The sequence below is a fragment of the Ictidomys tridecemlineatus genome, chromosome 1 (assembly GCF_052094955.1).
Source record: "Ictidomys tridecemlineatus isolate mIctTri1 chromosome 1, mIctTri1.hap1, whole genome shotgun sequence".
Taxonomy (NCBI): Eukaryota; Metazoa; Chordata; class Mammalia; order Rodentia; family Sciuridae; genus Ictidomys; species Ictidomys tridecemlineatus.
In genome coordinates this window covers 168,802,350-168,815,227 of record NC_135477.1, presented here as the reverse complement: position 1 = coordinate 168,815,227, position 12,878 = coordinate 168,802,350, and the positions used below count along the sequence as shown (strand labels likewise).

The following is a 12,878-nucleotide window of genomic DNA, read 5'->3' as shown; positions in this document are numbered from 1 at the left end:
TGAGAGTCCAAGAAGTATTTCATAAAGGGTGTCCCAGCCTTCACATAGTCCAGGGCTCCCAGAGATACCACTTTTCCTAATCCACCTTTTTTCAGTATTATAGGATAAAATACACCCCCCCACCCAATCCATATATTGAAGTCATAATCCTCAGAACATGACTTTTTTTGTAGATAGTCTTTTTGCAGAGTGATCAGATTAACATAAGGTCATTAATGTGGGTTCTAATCCAATGTGGCTGATGTCCTTATAAGAGAAAGAGAATAGGTTCCGTGGTATCATAGTGAACACTTTTGTATTCTGAATACAGAAAACAACGTTACAACACACAGGGAGAAGATGGCCACCTAGTAACCAAAAACAGAGGCCATGGAGAAATCAACCCTACTGACACTTTGATCACTTTGGATTTCTAGCCTCTAAAAACATGAGAAGGTAAATTTCTGTTCTTTAAGCCATCCCATATATGCTATTACAACAGTCCTGACCAACTAATACTCGGATACTCTAGTCTCTCCCATGGTTGAAGTGCTTTCTCTTTCCATCTGAGATCCTTCAATACTTTGCCAGCCCTACTTCTTCTCTAATCATTATCCAGTGTCATGACTCGCTGTGTGTGAGTGATCCTCTTTCTATAGGAGTTTTTTTTTCTCCCCCTGATCTTAACATTTTCTGAAACATGCTTTAAAAAACAAAAAACAAAAAAGATGATCAGTGTTGCAAAGAAAGGTCTCCAAGTTATGGCCATTATTATTATGGTTTGGATATTAAATGTTCCCCCAAAGCTGGTATGCTAATGCTTGGTCATCAGCCTGTGGCACTACTGGAAGGTGGAGCCTTTAGTAGGCAGGGCCAAGTGGAAGAGAGTTAGGCCACACGGACATTGAAAGGGATATTGAGACCCTGAACTTCTTTTCTTTTTTTGCTTTCTGGCCACCACAAGGTGATGGGCTTCCTCTGTCATACCCTCCTGCCATGATGTACCCTCTCTCTCCACAGGCTCAAAGCAACAGAGCCAAGTGACTGTGGGCTGAACCTCTGAAACCGTGAGCCCAAAGGAACTTTTTGTAGATCGATTCTTTGGTATTGTTACAGTTCTAGGAAGGGTACCCCCAAAGGAACCCCCTTTTCACTTAGCATCTCTGAGGACAAGCAGTGTTCTAAGTACACTAGTCAAATATATGACAATATCAGGTATCATTATTTTATGTTGATGATAATTTTCAGAGATAACTGAGAAGGATCTTGGGTGTATGAAATGGTCAGGCCTCTGAGTGTTCCAGTGGGAAATAACACAGGATCACAGTATCAAAGTTGGAAAGGCCTTATATTATCTTGTCCTCCTTGACAGACAAGGAAACCCGTGTCCCTGAGAGCTTGAGGGCTGGTCGTGGGAACCACCAGTGGCTCTAGCACTCTTCTCTGTGGACGGCCTTGGGGAAAGCTGGTGCTGTATGAAATGTGGGGCTCTGGGTCTTGGAAACTGGTCTTAAATATCCCTCTACTTGACATTTTTCTGGTGAGTGACAGTGACTTTCTCCCTAAGTCTGGGAACCTCCTAGCCTGTCATGTTGGGTTCTCTCCTGATTCCAGACTAAGGTCAATCTTAGGGCCTCAAAGCTAGAGGTCCACTTTTGGGGTCTGGCCTAGCTGATCAGTTCACTGTAGGGTGACAGCAAAAGCCTAGGTTTTAGAACTGAGCTCAAATTCCTCTGTAAAATGTAGACTATACCACATAGAGTGATGGAGTTGGTTAAAAAAAAATGGATGAAGGGCTGGGGATGTGGCTCAAGTGGTAACGTGCTCACCTGGCATGCGCGGGGCGCTGGGTTCGATCCTCGGCACCACATAAAAAATAAAGATGTTGTGTCCACCGAAAACTGAAAAATAAATATTAAAAAATTCTCTCTCTAAAAAAAAATGGATGGACAGAATTTAGCAACAGAATTTAGCATGGTGCCTATATAAGTTAGGTCTCATCAAATATTAGTTTCCACCCTTCCTCTTAAAACTAGGGGTATATAGTTAAGACTCAGACTCTAGAATCTCTAGGAGAAGGAATTATTTCCTATATAATGCCCAGTGCAAACCAATTTTTAAAGGTCTCATTTCCCCAGTGAAAAAGCAAAATAAGCCCTCAGCTTAGGGTATTTTTACCTGCTATAGTTTTTATCTTCTTTCATTCTCTTATCAGACTGGTTTCTTAGTCATTAGTTTCAATATGTCCTTCACAGATCAATGAGGTGAGAATAGGACCAGGAATCAAGACCAAGATGCTAGTTTTACTAGTTTGGAAGCAGTTTTAATGGAGATGAAAATGTTTATCAACTCAACACAGGTACCCCCCAAATACAAACCAAAATATCATCTTCAGCTGCATAGCAAATATGATTTAAGAATTTAACATTATTTGATCACAAGCGTAAATATAAGTCACCATAAATAAATGTAAATTCATTGTACAAAAATCCCCAACAACTCTTAATACAAATATGGTACATCTGACAGTTTCTGACAGAATTTCTTAAAACTTGTTAAAATCTAAGTTTTTTTATTCTTGGTTTTTAGACACATTTAAAAAAAATCAAAAGAGGGACAGTAACAATACTGGGGAGGAAAAAATATTGAACTTGTCCAGTGTTCATAAACAAGTACTGCTGGCGAGCTGAGGAAAGGGAATCTCTTCTGAAAGGGAAGACCTCAATTTACTAGGATCAAATACCTTGAGGATAACGTGACTCTTCCCAGAGGGTGAACTTCAGTGTTATTAAAGTAGGGTGGGAGAGATGAGTTGTTGAACTAGCAGTCTCATTAAACGGATGGGCCAGATCTCTGCAAGCAATGGCTAAGGACTTAGAATGAATGGCAGAACGTAAAAGCTAATAATCTATCTGAAAGAGAGAGCCAACTACTGTTCCCAAACAGGACAGAGGATTTGAAAGGTTCTGGAGCCTAGAGATTCTAAGTGGGTTTTGAAGGTGTGTTCTATCATGAAGTCCTGCCGTGTGGTATAACCTCTCTCTCCTGCCTCTGGGATTCATTCAGGGTTGTCAAGAGAAAAGAAGAAATTGGAACAGGAAGCGGCAGTACCAGAGAGAAGGGTTTGCCAGCTTGTATTTCGAACCACCTTCCCAAACTATAAATGTGGTTTTTTTTCATTGGCTCAGAGGTAGCTCAAAGACCAAGGCTGGCAGAATGATTTCTTTACTGCAGTGGTTCTCAAACTTCAACGTGCACCAGTATAACTCGGCTAGCTTGTGGAGAATGCCGAGGTCCTAAATCTGTACTCAAATGAGTACATCTTACAAACTCTGGTAATGGACATTTCCTTTGTTCTTCCTGAGTGGTTAAAAATGGACCAAGTTAACCATGTCCATTCATCTTCTATAGGGCAGGGGGGGGGATCATTATTGTTCTTTGCATTTTCTCTGTCTTCTTCCTTGGGCTGAGGACATAAAATGTCCTACTTTATATGTTCTCAGAAGCTCAGGGCCACAGGTACTCTTTAGAGATGATGTGCTCTGTATTGAGACCAGTGCATCCCCAAGGTTCTGCTCTTTTGAAGGACTTGGCCACACTTGATGAGAGAGACCGTAGAAAGTTTTGGTTCAGTCAGGAAAATGGAAATAAATATACCCCTAGGAGAATCTGTACCTCAAAATCTAACTTGAGGAACATTAAGAGAACAGGAGACTGAATGTAAAAGATAAAATGTTCCAAGAATCTTTCAGCAGCTAGGACAAGTGGGCATTCTGACTCCCTAAAACAGGACTTCTCTTTGGGGTACATCTTGGAATTAAAGGCTTGTTATCAAGTAGGATTTTTACTCCTAACCTCTTCATTCTTAAGATGATTTTGGCTTCTGCTGAAATAACCCCAAAATGTTTTCTCTCTTATGGGAATTTTCTTTTGAGAGATTCTGTGGCAAGAAGTGGTCACTAATTTGGTCACTGGCTAATGCTGTGGGTGGTACCATGGCTGATTTGTTCAGTGTTGCATGCCCAATGTCCATCACCCTGTGTGGCCCAGTGCTGAGTAATTGCTTAAAGAAGAAAGGAGCTATCTCGCCCTTGAGTTGATGAGATGCACTAAGAGCTTTCTGTCTGGGGCTTTGGAATTCCTGGCTGTGTTCAGAGATACTGCTTCCACATAGCAGCCCTGACTACCTTCCTAACCCAGTCTCCACCTCGGTAGGAGACAATTGTGGAAGTACGTCCTGGCTTTTCTCTGGGACTTCTCTGAGATGGGAGAGTTAGGAAGGGGTTTGGGGAAGCCTATGAAAGGCCAGAGCTAACACCATCTGTTGTCATGCCACACCAGGGCCCTTTCCTGGTTCTCTGCAGCTCTTGGCACCTGGTCCAAGCATACCCTAGGGTAGGGGAATTCCTAACATCTGGAGTAGGAGGAGGTGCCACCAGGGAACTGGAAGGAGAGGAGCCAGAAGAGCTAAATAAACCAGGACCCTATTGCACCACCATCAGACCAGGCCCACACGCCTCTGACGCGGCCACACTCTTTTCTTGGTCTCTAAGACTTCAGTCCTGGGGGTGCTGAGGAGGAGGGCACAAGCTTGCCGGGGAGGCCTTGGGAAGCAACCACAGATGGTGGGGAGGGTGGGATGGAGAAAGGACAAAAGTAGGAGATCCGAAATACAGTTGAGGGGGGAAAAAAAAAGAGAAAGCACACGCTGCCCTGTTTTGTTTGTTTTTCATTTACACAATGGAACCCACCATGGAGATGTCATGGGAGAGCATGCACGAGCCCAGTCTCTGGGAGTGGTGCAAACGTGCTTGGGGAGGTTCTTATTTGCTTTCAGGTCCACCCCACACACTTTCCAGTTGGACCCCGTTGCAGGCTGACCATTGTCCTCTCTCCTGCTTCTCCTCCTCCTCCAGGTGGAGGTCTGCAGCACATCTGCCTAGCAGGTGGTGGCCAGGGATTGGTGGATGGGTGGCTGAAAGCAGCGCACATGCTCCACAGTAGAACTGTCCGTCTCCACGGATTTCATATACTTGTTCAGGATGGCAAAAACCTCATTGTTCAAGATCTGGTACTTCCTGATCCGGTCAGCCATCTTCTTCAGGGGCTGCAGACAAGGATGTTCAGGTTAGGATGGGAGAAAGGTTGAGAAGCAGAAGGAGAGGAAGAAGGATTCAGTAGGTTGGGGTCCAGGTTCCTGATACTTCAGTGATCATGCCACTCTCTTGCTTGAAGGATTTTATGGTTTCCTAAATCAAATGCTAAAGGCCCTTAAAAGCCTTTGCAAGTTTCAAAACTTGCTACAAAGTTACCATAATCAAAAACAGCCATACAGGGCTGGGGTGTCACACAGTGGTAAAGCACTTGCCTAGCATGCATGAGGCCTTGGGTTCAATCCCAGCATTGGGGGGAAAAAACAAGGGTGTGGGGGGGGAGGGGAGGAAAGCCACATAGACCAATAGAGGTCCCAGAAAGAAATCCTTGCACATATGATAAAATGATTTTTGACAAGGGTGCCAAGACTATTTGAAGGGGATAGGACAGTCTTTCTAACAAATGGTGTTAGAAAAACCGGACATGTATATATGCAGAACAGAAATGTTGGAATCTTACCTTATACGTCACCAAAAATTAACTCAAAATGGATAAACATCCTAAAAAAATTAAAGCTAAAACTATAGAATTTTTAGAAAAAAACATGAGGGAAAATCTTCCTGACAATGGAAATGGCAGTGTCTTGGATATGACATCAAATACACAGGCAGCGCAAGAAAAGAGAAATTGAGCTACATTGAGTTGAAAACATCTATGAATCCAGGGACACAAGCAACACAGTGAAGAAGAGACATGCCCGTAGAAGAGGCGAAATCTTGACAAATTGTATAAAGGGGTTTATATTCATAATATTTAAAGAACTGCAACTCAAAACCCCCAAAGCCAACAAAAATAACCCCCTTAAAGAGATGAAGGAATTAAACAGACATTCTTCTAAAGAGACATTAACATCCATGAACACATGGAAAGATATTCAACATTACCAATCATTACGGAATTGCACATTAAAACTCCAATGAGCTACTGCTTCATGCCCATGAGCAAATGATCAAAAACACAGAAAATAAGAGAACCTGCAAACTCATGTGCATTGCTGGTAGGAATATAAAATGGTACAGCGATTATGGAAAGCAGCACCACAGTTCCTCAAACTAAGCAGAATTATCAGATGATTCAATAATTCTTCTGGGGATATATTCAGAAGAACTGAAAGGAGAGACTCAAACATATTTAGACACCTGTGCTCACAGCAGCATTATGCATAATAACCAAAAGGCAGACACAACTTAAGTGTCTATCAATGGATTTTTGTTTTGTATCAACAAAATATGTTACGTAGATGCAATAAAACAATATTCATCCTTAAAAGAAGGAAATTTGACATGCTGTATCATGGATGAGCCCCGAGGACTTGATGCCAAGTGAAATCAACCAGTCACACAAGGACAAAGAGTGTCCTTGCAATTCTACTTGCATAAAGTACTTGGATTCATAGAAAAAGGGGTGTGTTTGGCAGGGACGAGGGAATTATTTTTTCAATGGGCATGGTTTCAGTTGGGGAAAATGGACAAGTCCTGGGATGTGCTATCAGATGCACAGCCTGAGTGTACTTAATCCCTTTGAACTGTACATTTAAAAATGGTTACAAATGTAAATGATAGACTTACTTTACCACATTTTTTTTTATAACACCCTTCACAAGGAGGCTTCTGCCCATTTTCCTCATCAGGTCCCTGGTCCCCACCATTTGTTCCTGACATCCTTTTTCATACCTCTGTGCTGTAGCTGTTCCCTCTATCTAGAATGTTCTCCTGAGCCTTGCAATCCATTTGTTGTCCTCATTCTGCACTGCCTCTATGAAGCCTTCTGCAGCCATTCCTTCTCTGCCCGCTCTGCCTGTCTAGAGGGTTCTTTCTGCTAGCAGCCCTGCCTATCCCAGACCAGCACTGTCCCATCCCAGGGGCAACTTTAGTGTCCAGTGAATGGACACATGGTTTTTGTACACAGGAGCCATCATGAATCGAGACTGCTTAGGACAGGGAAGGAGCCCAGCCCTGCCCTTCGGGTGACCTGATATAAGTGGGTGACCCACGGCTTCCTGCAGGCAGGCCCCTAGCTGCTGAGTGTCTTTGTGTACCTGTGGTGTGGGGAGTGGGCCTCAGGCGCAGCCCCCCACCCCTCTTCTCTGACGCCAGCCGTCAGTCAGGCTGGCCGCACCTCCCAGGCCCTGGCCACAGGCCTGCTCACCACATTCTTAATGATCTCGTCCTTCCCGTCCTGCCTCTGTACTTTCAGCAGGTGGTAGCAGAAGTCGAACAGGTCAAAGCGACGCTGCTGGCCCAACAGGACAATGATGGAGCAGCCAGCCCAGTTCAAGCCATCTCCAAAACACTGCCTGGAGAGGGGAGAGGAAGCAGCTGCGGTGAGAGCAGGGAAGGAGGGCCCTCATCCCTGAGCCAGCAGAATACCCGGTGAGCAGAACCATCTCTGGGCCAAGATGCTTAATCTGTAAAATGGGCTCAAGAAAAACTGTGAGGGTAGATTTATTTGTTCCAGGGACTTGGATTATATAATAGGTCCTTCTAATCACAAGAAGATCTTGTTACTGAAGTAACAAGAATCAGCTTTGAAGAAGAGATGGATTTTCAAGGAAAATCCAAAACAGCCCTTGAGACTCAAGTGGTTGGTGGTGATTTCAGGCAAGTGAAAGGAGAATCCTTCTTGATTCTTTGAGGTGAAAGCCAATTTCAAATGAAGAGACCTACTGGCCACACTCGACTGAAGGGGAGGCAGGGTGTGGTGGTGGTGGAGGCTTTGACACAGCTGACTGCAAGGCCCAACCCGTAAGAGACGCGGGTGATGTGGACGGCGGTGGGGACCTACCCTCTCTGCTCTTGACCTGGAGCCGCAGCCCAGTCTGCTAGGGCAGCTTTCTCAGGCCCTCACATACTTTTTCTTGGCTCCAGTGGGACGGGCCTTGTCACTCTCTCCACCACTGGCTTCAACATGGAGCTGGGTGAGTGCAGGAGAAACGAGGCACTGCTTCCGTCTTCTCCAGACAAGACTGGGCTTCTATGATAGGATCCCGGTTTTCCACAAGTAGAGTTTTGTGGGGGTGAGGTGGTCAGTGAGGTTTTTATTTTCCTTTGTATAGGTGTGGTCTGGAGATTGAAACCAGAGCTTCGCACAGGCTAGGTAAACCTGCAGCACTGAGCCATTCCCAGCCCGACAGCCAGGTTTTTAACGCTGGGCTTCTGCCTGCACAATCACACTCTCACATTCTGGTTCTGCTCCCAGCCATCTGTTGCCTCTCCCGGAATGTCCCTTTCTTCCCACATTAATCCAAGTCCCAGTCACTGTTGGAGGGAATTCTGTTCTAGCCTGTGAATGAAAGTCTAATGTCCCACTCCTTCTACTCTGACATCTGTCACCCTTGCTGCAAAACAACCTCATCCAATGGACTTTACCTTTGCATTTTTTGTCCCCTCTTTGGTCACCTAAACTCCATGAGGCCAGAGCTGTCCACTTTTGCTAAGCACCGCTGTGAGTCCAGCCCTACCTGGCATGGTGACCAACATACTGGGTGTGACAATTATTGGCCCCTTCAGCCCCTGCCCTTCTCAATGGGTTATGGCAGCTGGTGGCTCACAAGGAGAGGGGCAGGTTGGTGGTGGCCCTGCCTCCTTGCAGTACTCACTCAGCTGTGAACTCGTTGGTCCCCACGGGGATGCAGTAGACGAACTGCATGGCACTCCACAGCCGGTGGAACTCCACGCACTCGTCCACATGCATGACGCCGTTGGTGGGTGGCGGGCCCCGCCAGATGGGGTCCTGCAAGTAGCTTCGAATGCGGGTCAGGATGACCTCGAACATGGACAGGCCACAGCACAGCCGCTCTTTGGTCAGCAGGTCACCTTCCCGAGCAATGGCAATTTGCTGGAAACAGAGGTTTATGTAAAGATCCAAGATCCCATTTGTCACTTCCCAAACACTGGAGCTGGCAGCACCTGGAATTCATTCACAAGGACTGATGTCCTGCCCAGAGCCAAGTGCCAACTATATAAACCCAAGTGCAACAATAGGCAAGCTTGTGGTGAGTTGTACTTGTGGTAAATAAAATCCAGAAGCATCTCAAGAGGAATGATTTGTAGAAACTATGACTTACCCACATAATAAAAAGCTAGGTAGGTGTTGAAGAATATGACTTTACTGTTACTACAGCTAGTTCATTACTTAGTGGGTAACACACCAGGTCCCTATTTTAAGCACCTGGTAGATACTGACTATCCAATCCCATGAGGTAGATCTGATTATCCCATTTCACAGAGGAAGAAACTGAGGCTCAGGCAGCCCATGTGGGTAAAGCTGGGATTCCATTTCTGATAGTCTGGATCTAAAGGACAAGTGAAGTGTCTATTACAGTCCTACTAAAAGCACCAGCCTGCAATCCCACAGGCAGACATCAGTATATGCGTGGTGTGTGTTTGTATGCAGAAAACATTTTAGAAAGATTAAAATCAGTTGTGGGGGCAGTTTTTACTTTAAATACTTATGAGCAGATGAATGTGCTAGAAGGAACATATGTTAATCTTTTAAAATTTGCTACTGACTTCACAGAGTTATTTCCTCTAGTTAGAAGTTCTTCCTTGGCAATTGCAAATGATCTCTATTAATAATGTACACTGATTTCTCATCTGAGTCCTGGATCCTGTGCATCTAAAAGTCAGATGTCTAGACAAGCACATCAAAACACGCTGCAATAGGTGTTTTGTGCAATATGAGTAAAAATATCTGGGGTAAAAATGCTGGAAAACCTTCTGCAAAGCAAGATAAATATTAAAACCTAAGGCTAAAATAAGATACCCTAGTCTGGGGAACAGAGCTAAAGAGAAGTGGCTTCTGAGATGGAGAGGTCCATAGGGACTCACGGGATCAGTTCCCTCCTGGGCAGCCCATTGTACAGGTGGCTGGGAAGCACCTGCCTGTCCTCAGTCTGAGCTCCCTCCCTGGAAGCCCCTAAAGAGGGTAGCTGCCAAGTGAATCAATGGAAGGGAATAAATCGGGAAACACCAATGCTGGAGCCCGATATGAATGTGGGCCACAAGTATGGTTGTCATGACAACTGCAGGCAGGGTTTTTTCTTCTTCTTTTTTTTTTTTCCTTGCAGTACTGGGGATTGAACCCAGGGATACTCTGCTACTGGGTTGCATCCCCAGTCCCTCTTATTTTTTTTAAATTTTGTGATAGGGTCTCGCTGAGTTGCTCAGGCTGGTCTCCAACTTGAAATCCTCCTGCCTTAGCCTCAAATAGCTGGGATTAAAGGTGTGTGCCACCACACTGATCTGTGACAACCATAACGTGAAAGACAGCTAGGAAAAAGATGAATTGGAGAAAAGTTTGCCGACCTGTGTTTTAAACACAAAGGTGAGGGAGCTTTAATTCATGGGGTTCAACTTGACACTGTAAGCAGATACAGCCAACTCTTGAGCAGAGGGGAGTTGCTGCAGTTAGCTAGAAGGATCACTTAAAAAAAAATCCTGAAACCTATGCTTGATTCTGTTCTTATTCTGTTCTCTTTGGCTCCTGAAAGAGCTTTTATATCAGAGAGCCTGCCTGGTACAGGGAGGCTCAGCAAATAAAGGATCTATACTTGTAATTCAAGTCATTAATATTCTCTCGGGTAAATTAACACAGAGCTCTGGTTTTCTAACTAATGTACAATGCATTTGGTTAGCCTGACTCAGTCCTCAGGGCCTGACAATCCTGGTAAGGGAACTATAAAAAGTGGCAACTGAATTTATAAATCTACAGGCAACGTTTCAATTCAGGTGGTTTCACCCATTACAGTCAGTGAAAGATGCCTCATCTCTTTCCTTTGGAAGAATGAAAATCCTTCCAGTTCTTTCTGTGAACTATAAAAGTAATACATAGTCACTGGGTTAAATTTGGAGAAAAAAATTTTTTTAAAGGTATAAGAAAGAAAATTAAAAATCCCTCTAAACCCTGTTGCCTAAAAATGAACTTTAAAAAAATATTGCTGCATTATATATTTGCATACATAATTAACAAAATTTGGATTACATCATTGATTGCTTTTTAATCAAAATATAGAAGTAATTTAAAAACTCATTTCCTTCAATATTTTCAGTAGCATGATTTTTTTATGTATGGCTGCACAAAATAGCCTTTGATATACCTGCTCTATTTAGTTCTCTATTCTTCTTGGTAATTTTAGATTGTCTACAGATTTTCATTGTTGCAGACAATGCTAAAGCAATCACCCTTCTGCATAAAAATTTGTGACCCTATCTCTGCTCATTTGTTAGGATGAATTCTGGGGATAGAAGGTCTAATATTTTAAAAGGCTCTTGCTCCACAGTGGCAAACAAGTCTCAAGAAAAGCTAAACCATGGTATATCTACTTTGGTCAAGCCAATTTCTGGTCCCCTCATCAGAGCTATCATAAAGAAATGTTCTTCATCGACTTGGGGAATAAAAAAGAGTATTTCATTTTTTGAATTTGCTTTCTGCTGATTATTGTTAATACAGAAACTTTTTACTGTGTTGGCATTATATTTTTTGCAGTATTAAGGATTGAACTGAGGGCCTCATGCATGCTAGGCAAGTGATCTACCACTGAACTACATTCCTGACCTTTTGAAAAATTGTATTTTGAGGCAGAGTCTTGCTAAGTTGCTGAGGCTGATCTTGAACTTGTGATCCTCCTGGCTCAGCCTCCTGAGTAGCAGGAATTAAAGGTGAATGCCACCACTCCTAGTAGCATTATGTTTTTATATTTTAAGTTTTCTTTCATGCAACTTTTTATTTTGATTTCTCATTTTTTCTTTTTGCATTTAAAAAGAGCTTTATAGATTCTAATGCAAATAGCCCAATTTGTGGCTGGGTGCTATGTACGTGGGAAGGTGTTTGACAGAGCTCTGACCCATTTCTTTTTACAGTGAGATCCCCCCCACCCTCCAATATGATTTCTGCATTTAGTGTCCTTTGGAAGAGCGTGAGATCTTAATATTCTTCTTTATGGGATCCTTTATGTTTATTAATCATATATTATTTGTTATTATAACAATCAAGAAAGGCAACTCAACATAATAGTGCTGGGAAATAAACCATGTCCTCTAAATTTGTCCCAGAAACAAACGCAAACGATGCAATGCTATTCAACATTCCTTGCTTTAAATTTGCCACACATTTCCTCTGTTACTGACTAAATATGTGAGTTTGAGCAAAGGAGAGACCCTAGCTAGCTTGGAAGTTAATATTTTATTAACTATGGATTCTATGGAATATTTTTTTTAATTTAACACATTAATTACACAAACATGAAGGGGATTCGGCGAGGCATTTCCACACATGCACTCTGCATGAACTGATGTATCCATCCACCCTTCTCCCACCCGCAATCTCCACCACCCCCAGACTCTCGTAATCCTAACCCTCAACCTGAATGTAGAATAGTGATTTTTTTTCCTTTCCTTTTTTTTTTTTAAGTTGAAGAAAGGAGACTTATAAAACTGGCATTTCCTCTCTCGCAGAAGTCTAGGCTTTTGTTTGTTGAATATTCATTTGACAAATTGAGATTTCTATCAGTCCCAAGGAAATGGCATTCACCAGAACAGGGAAAGAATTCACAGTCCCCCGAGTGAAATCACATGCCAAGCCTCTGGTGGAGGGGCTGGATTCTTGGAGGATGACACCAGCAGAGCAGACACCCGGCCACATTGCTGGCTTGGGGGATTTCTCCCTAAAAGGAAATCCTTTTGGAGGATCTCCTCTGCTCAACTTCTGAGGGCCAGAAAGGAAAATGTGCAGTGTCTGAGTTCTCG

At 43.4% G+C, this 12,878-nt stretch overlaps 1 protein-coding gene across 3 annotated transcripts in view; it reads right to left on the bottom strand.

Annotated features, from left to right (window-relative positions):
- Positions 1-2,280: 2,280 nt before the first annotated feature.
- The window catches only part of Cyfip2 (cytoplasmic FMR1 interacting protein 2), a 122,651-nt gene continuing 112,053 nt past the window's right edge, over positions 2,281-12,878 (bottom strand). For all 3 annotated transcript variants that reach the window (XM_021726482.3, XM_005325446.4, XM_021726483.3), the window contains 3 exons: positions 8,732-8,970; positions 7,282-7,429; positions 2,281-5,086 (listed from right to left, as the gene is read on the bottom strand). In XM_021726482.3, coding sequence (XP_021582157.1) covers positions 4,919-5,086; positions 7,282-7,429; positions 8,732-8,970 — 555 coding nt within the window. In that variant the 3' untranslated portion in view covers positions 2,281-4,918. The remainder of the gene's footprint in view (positions 5,087-7,281; positions 7,430-8,731; positions 8,971-12,878) is intronic.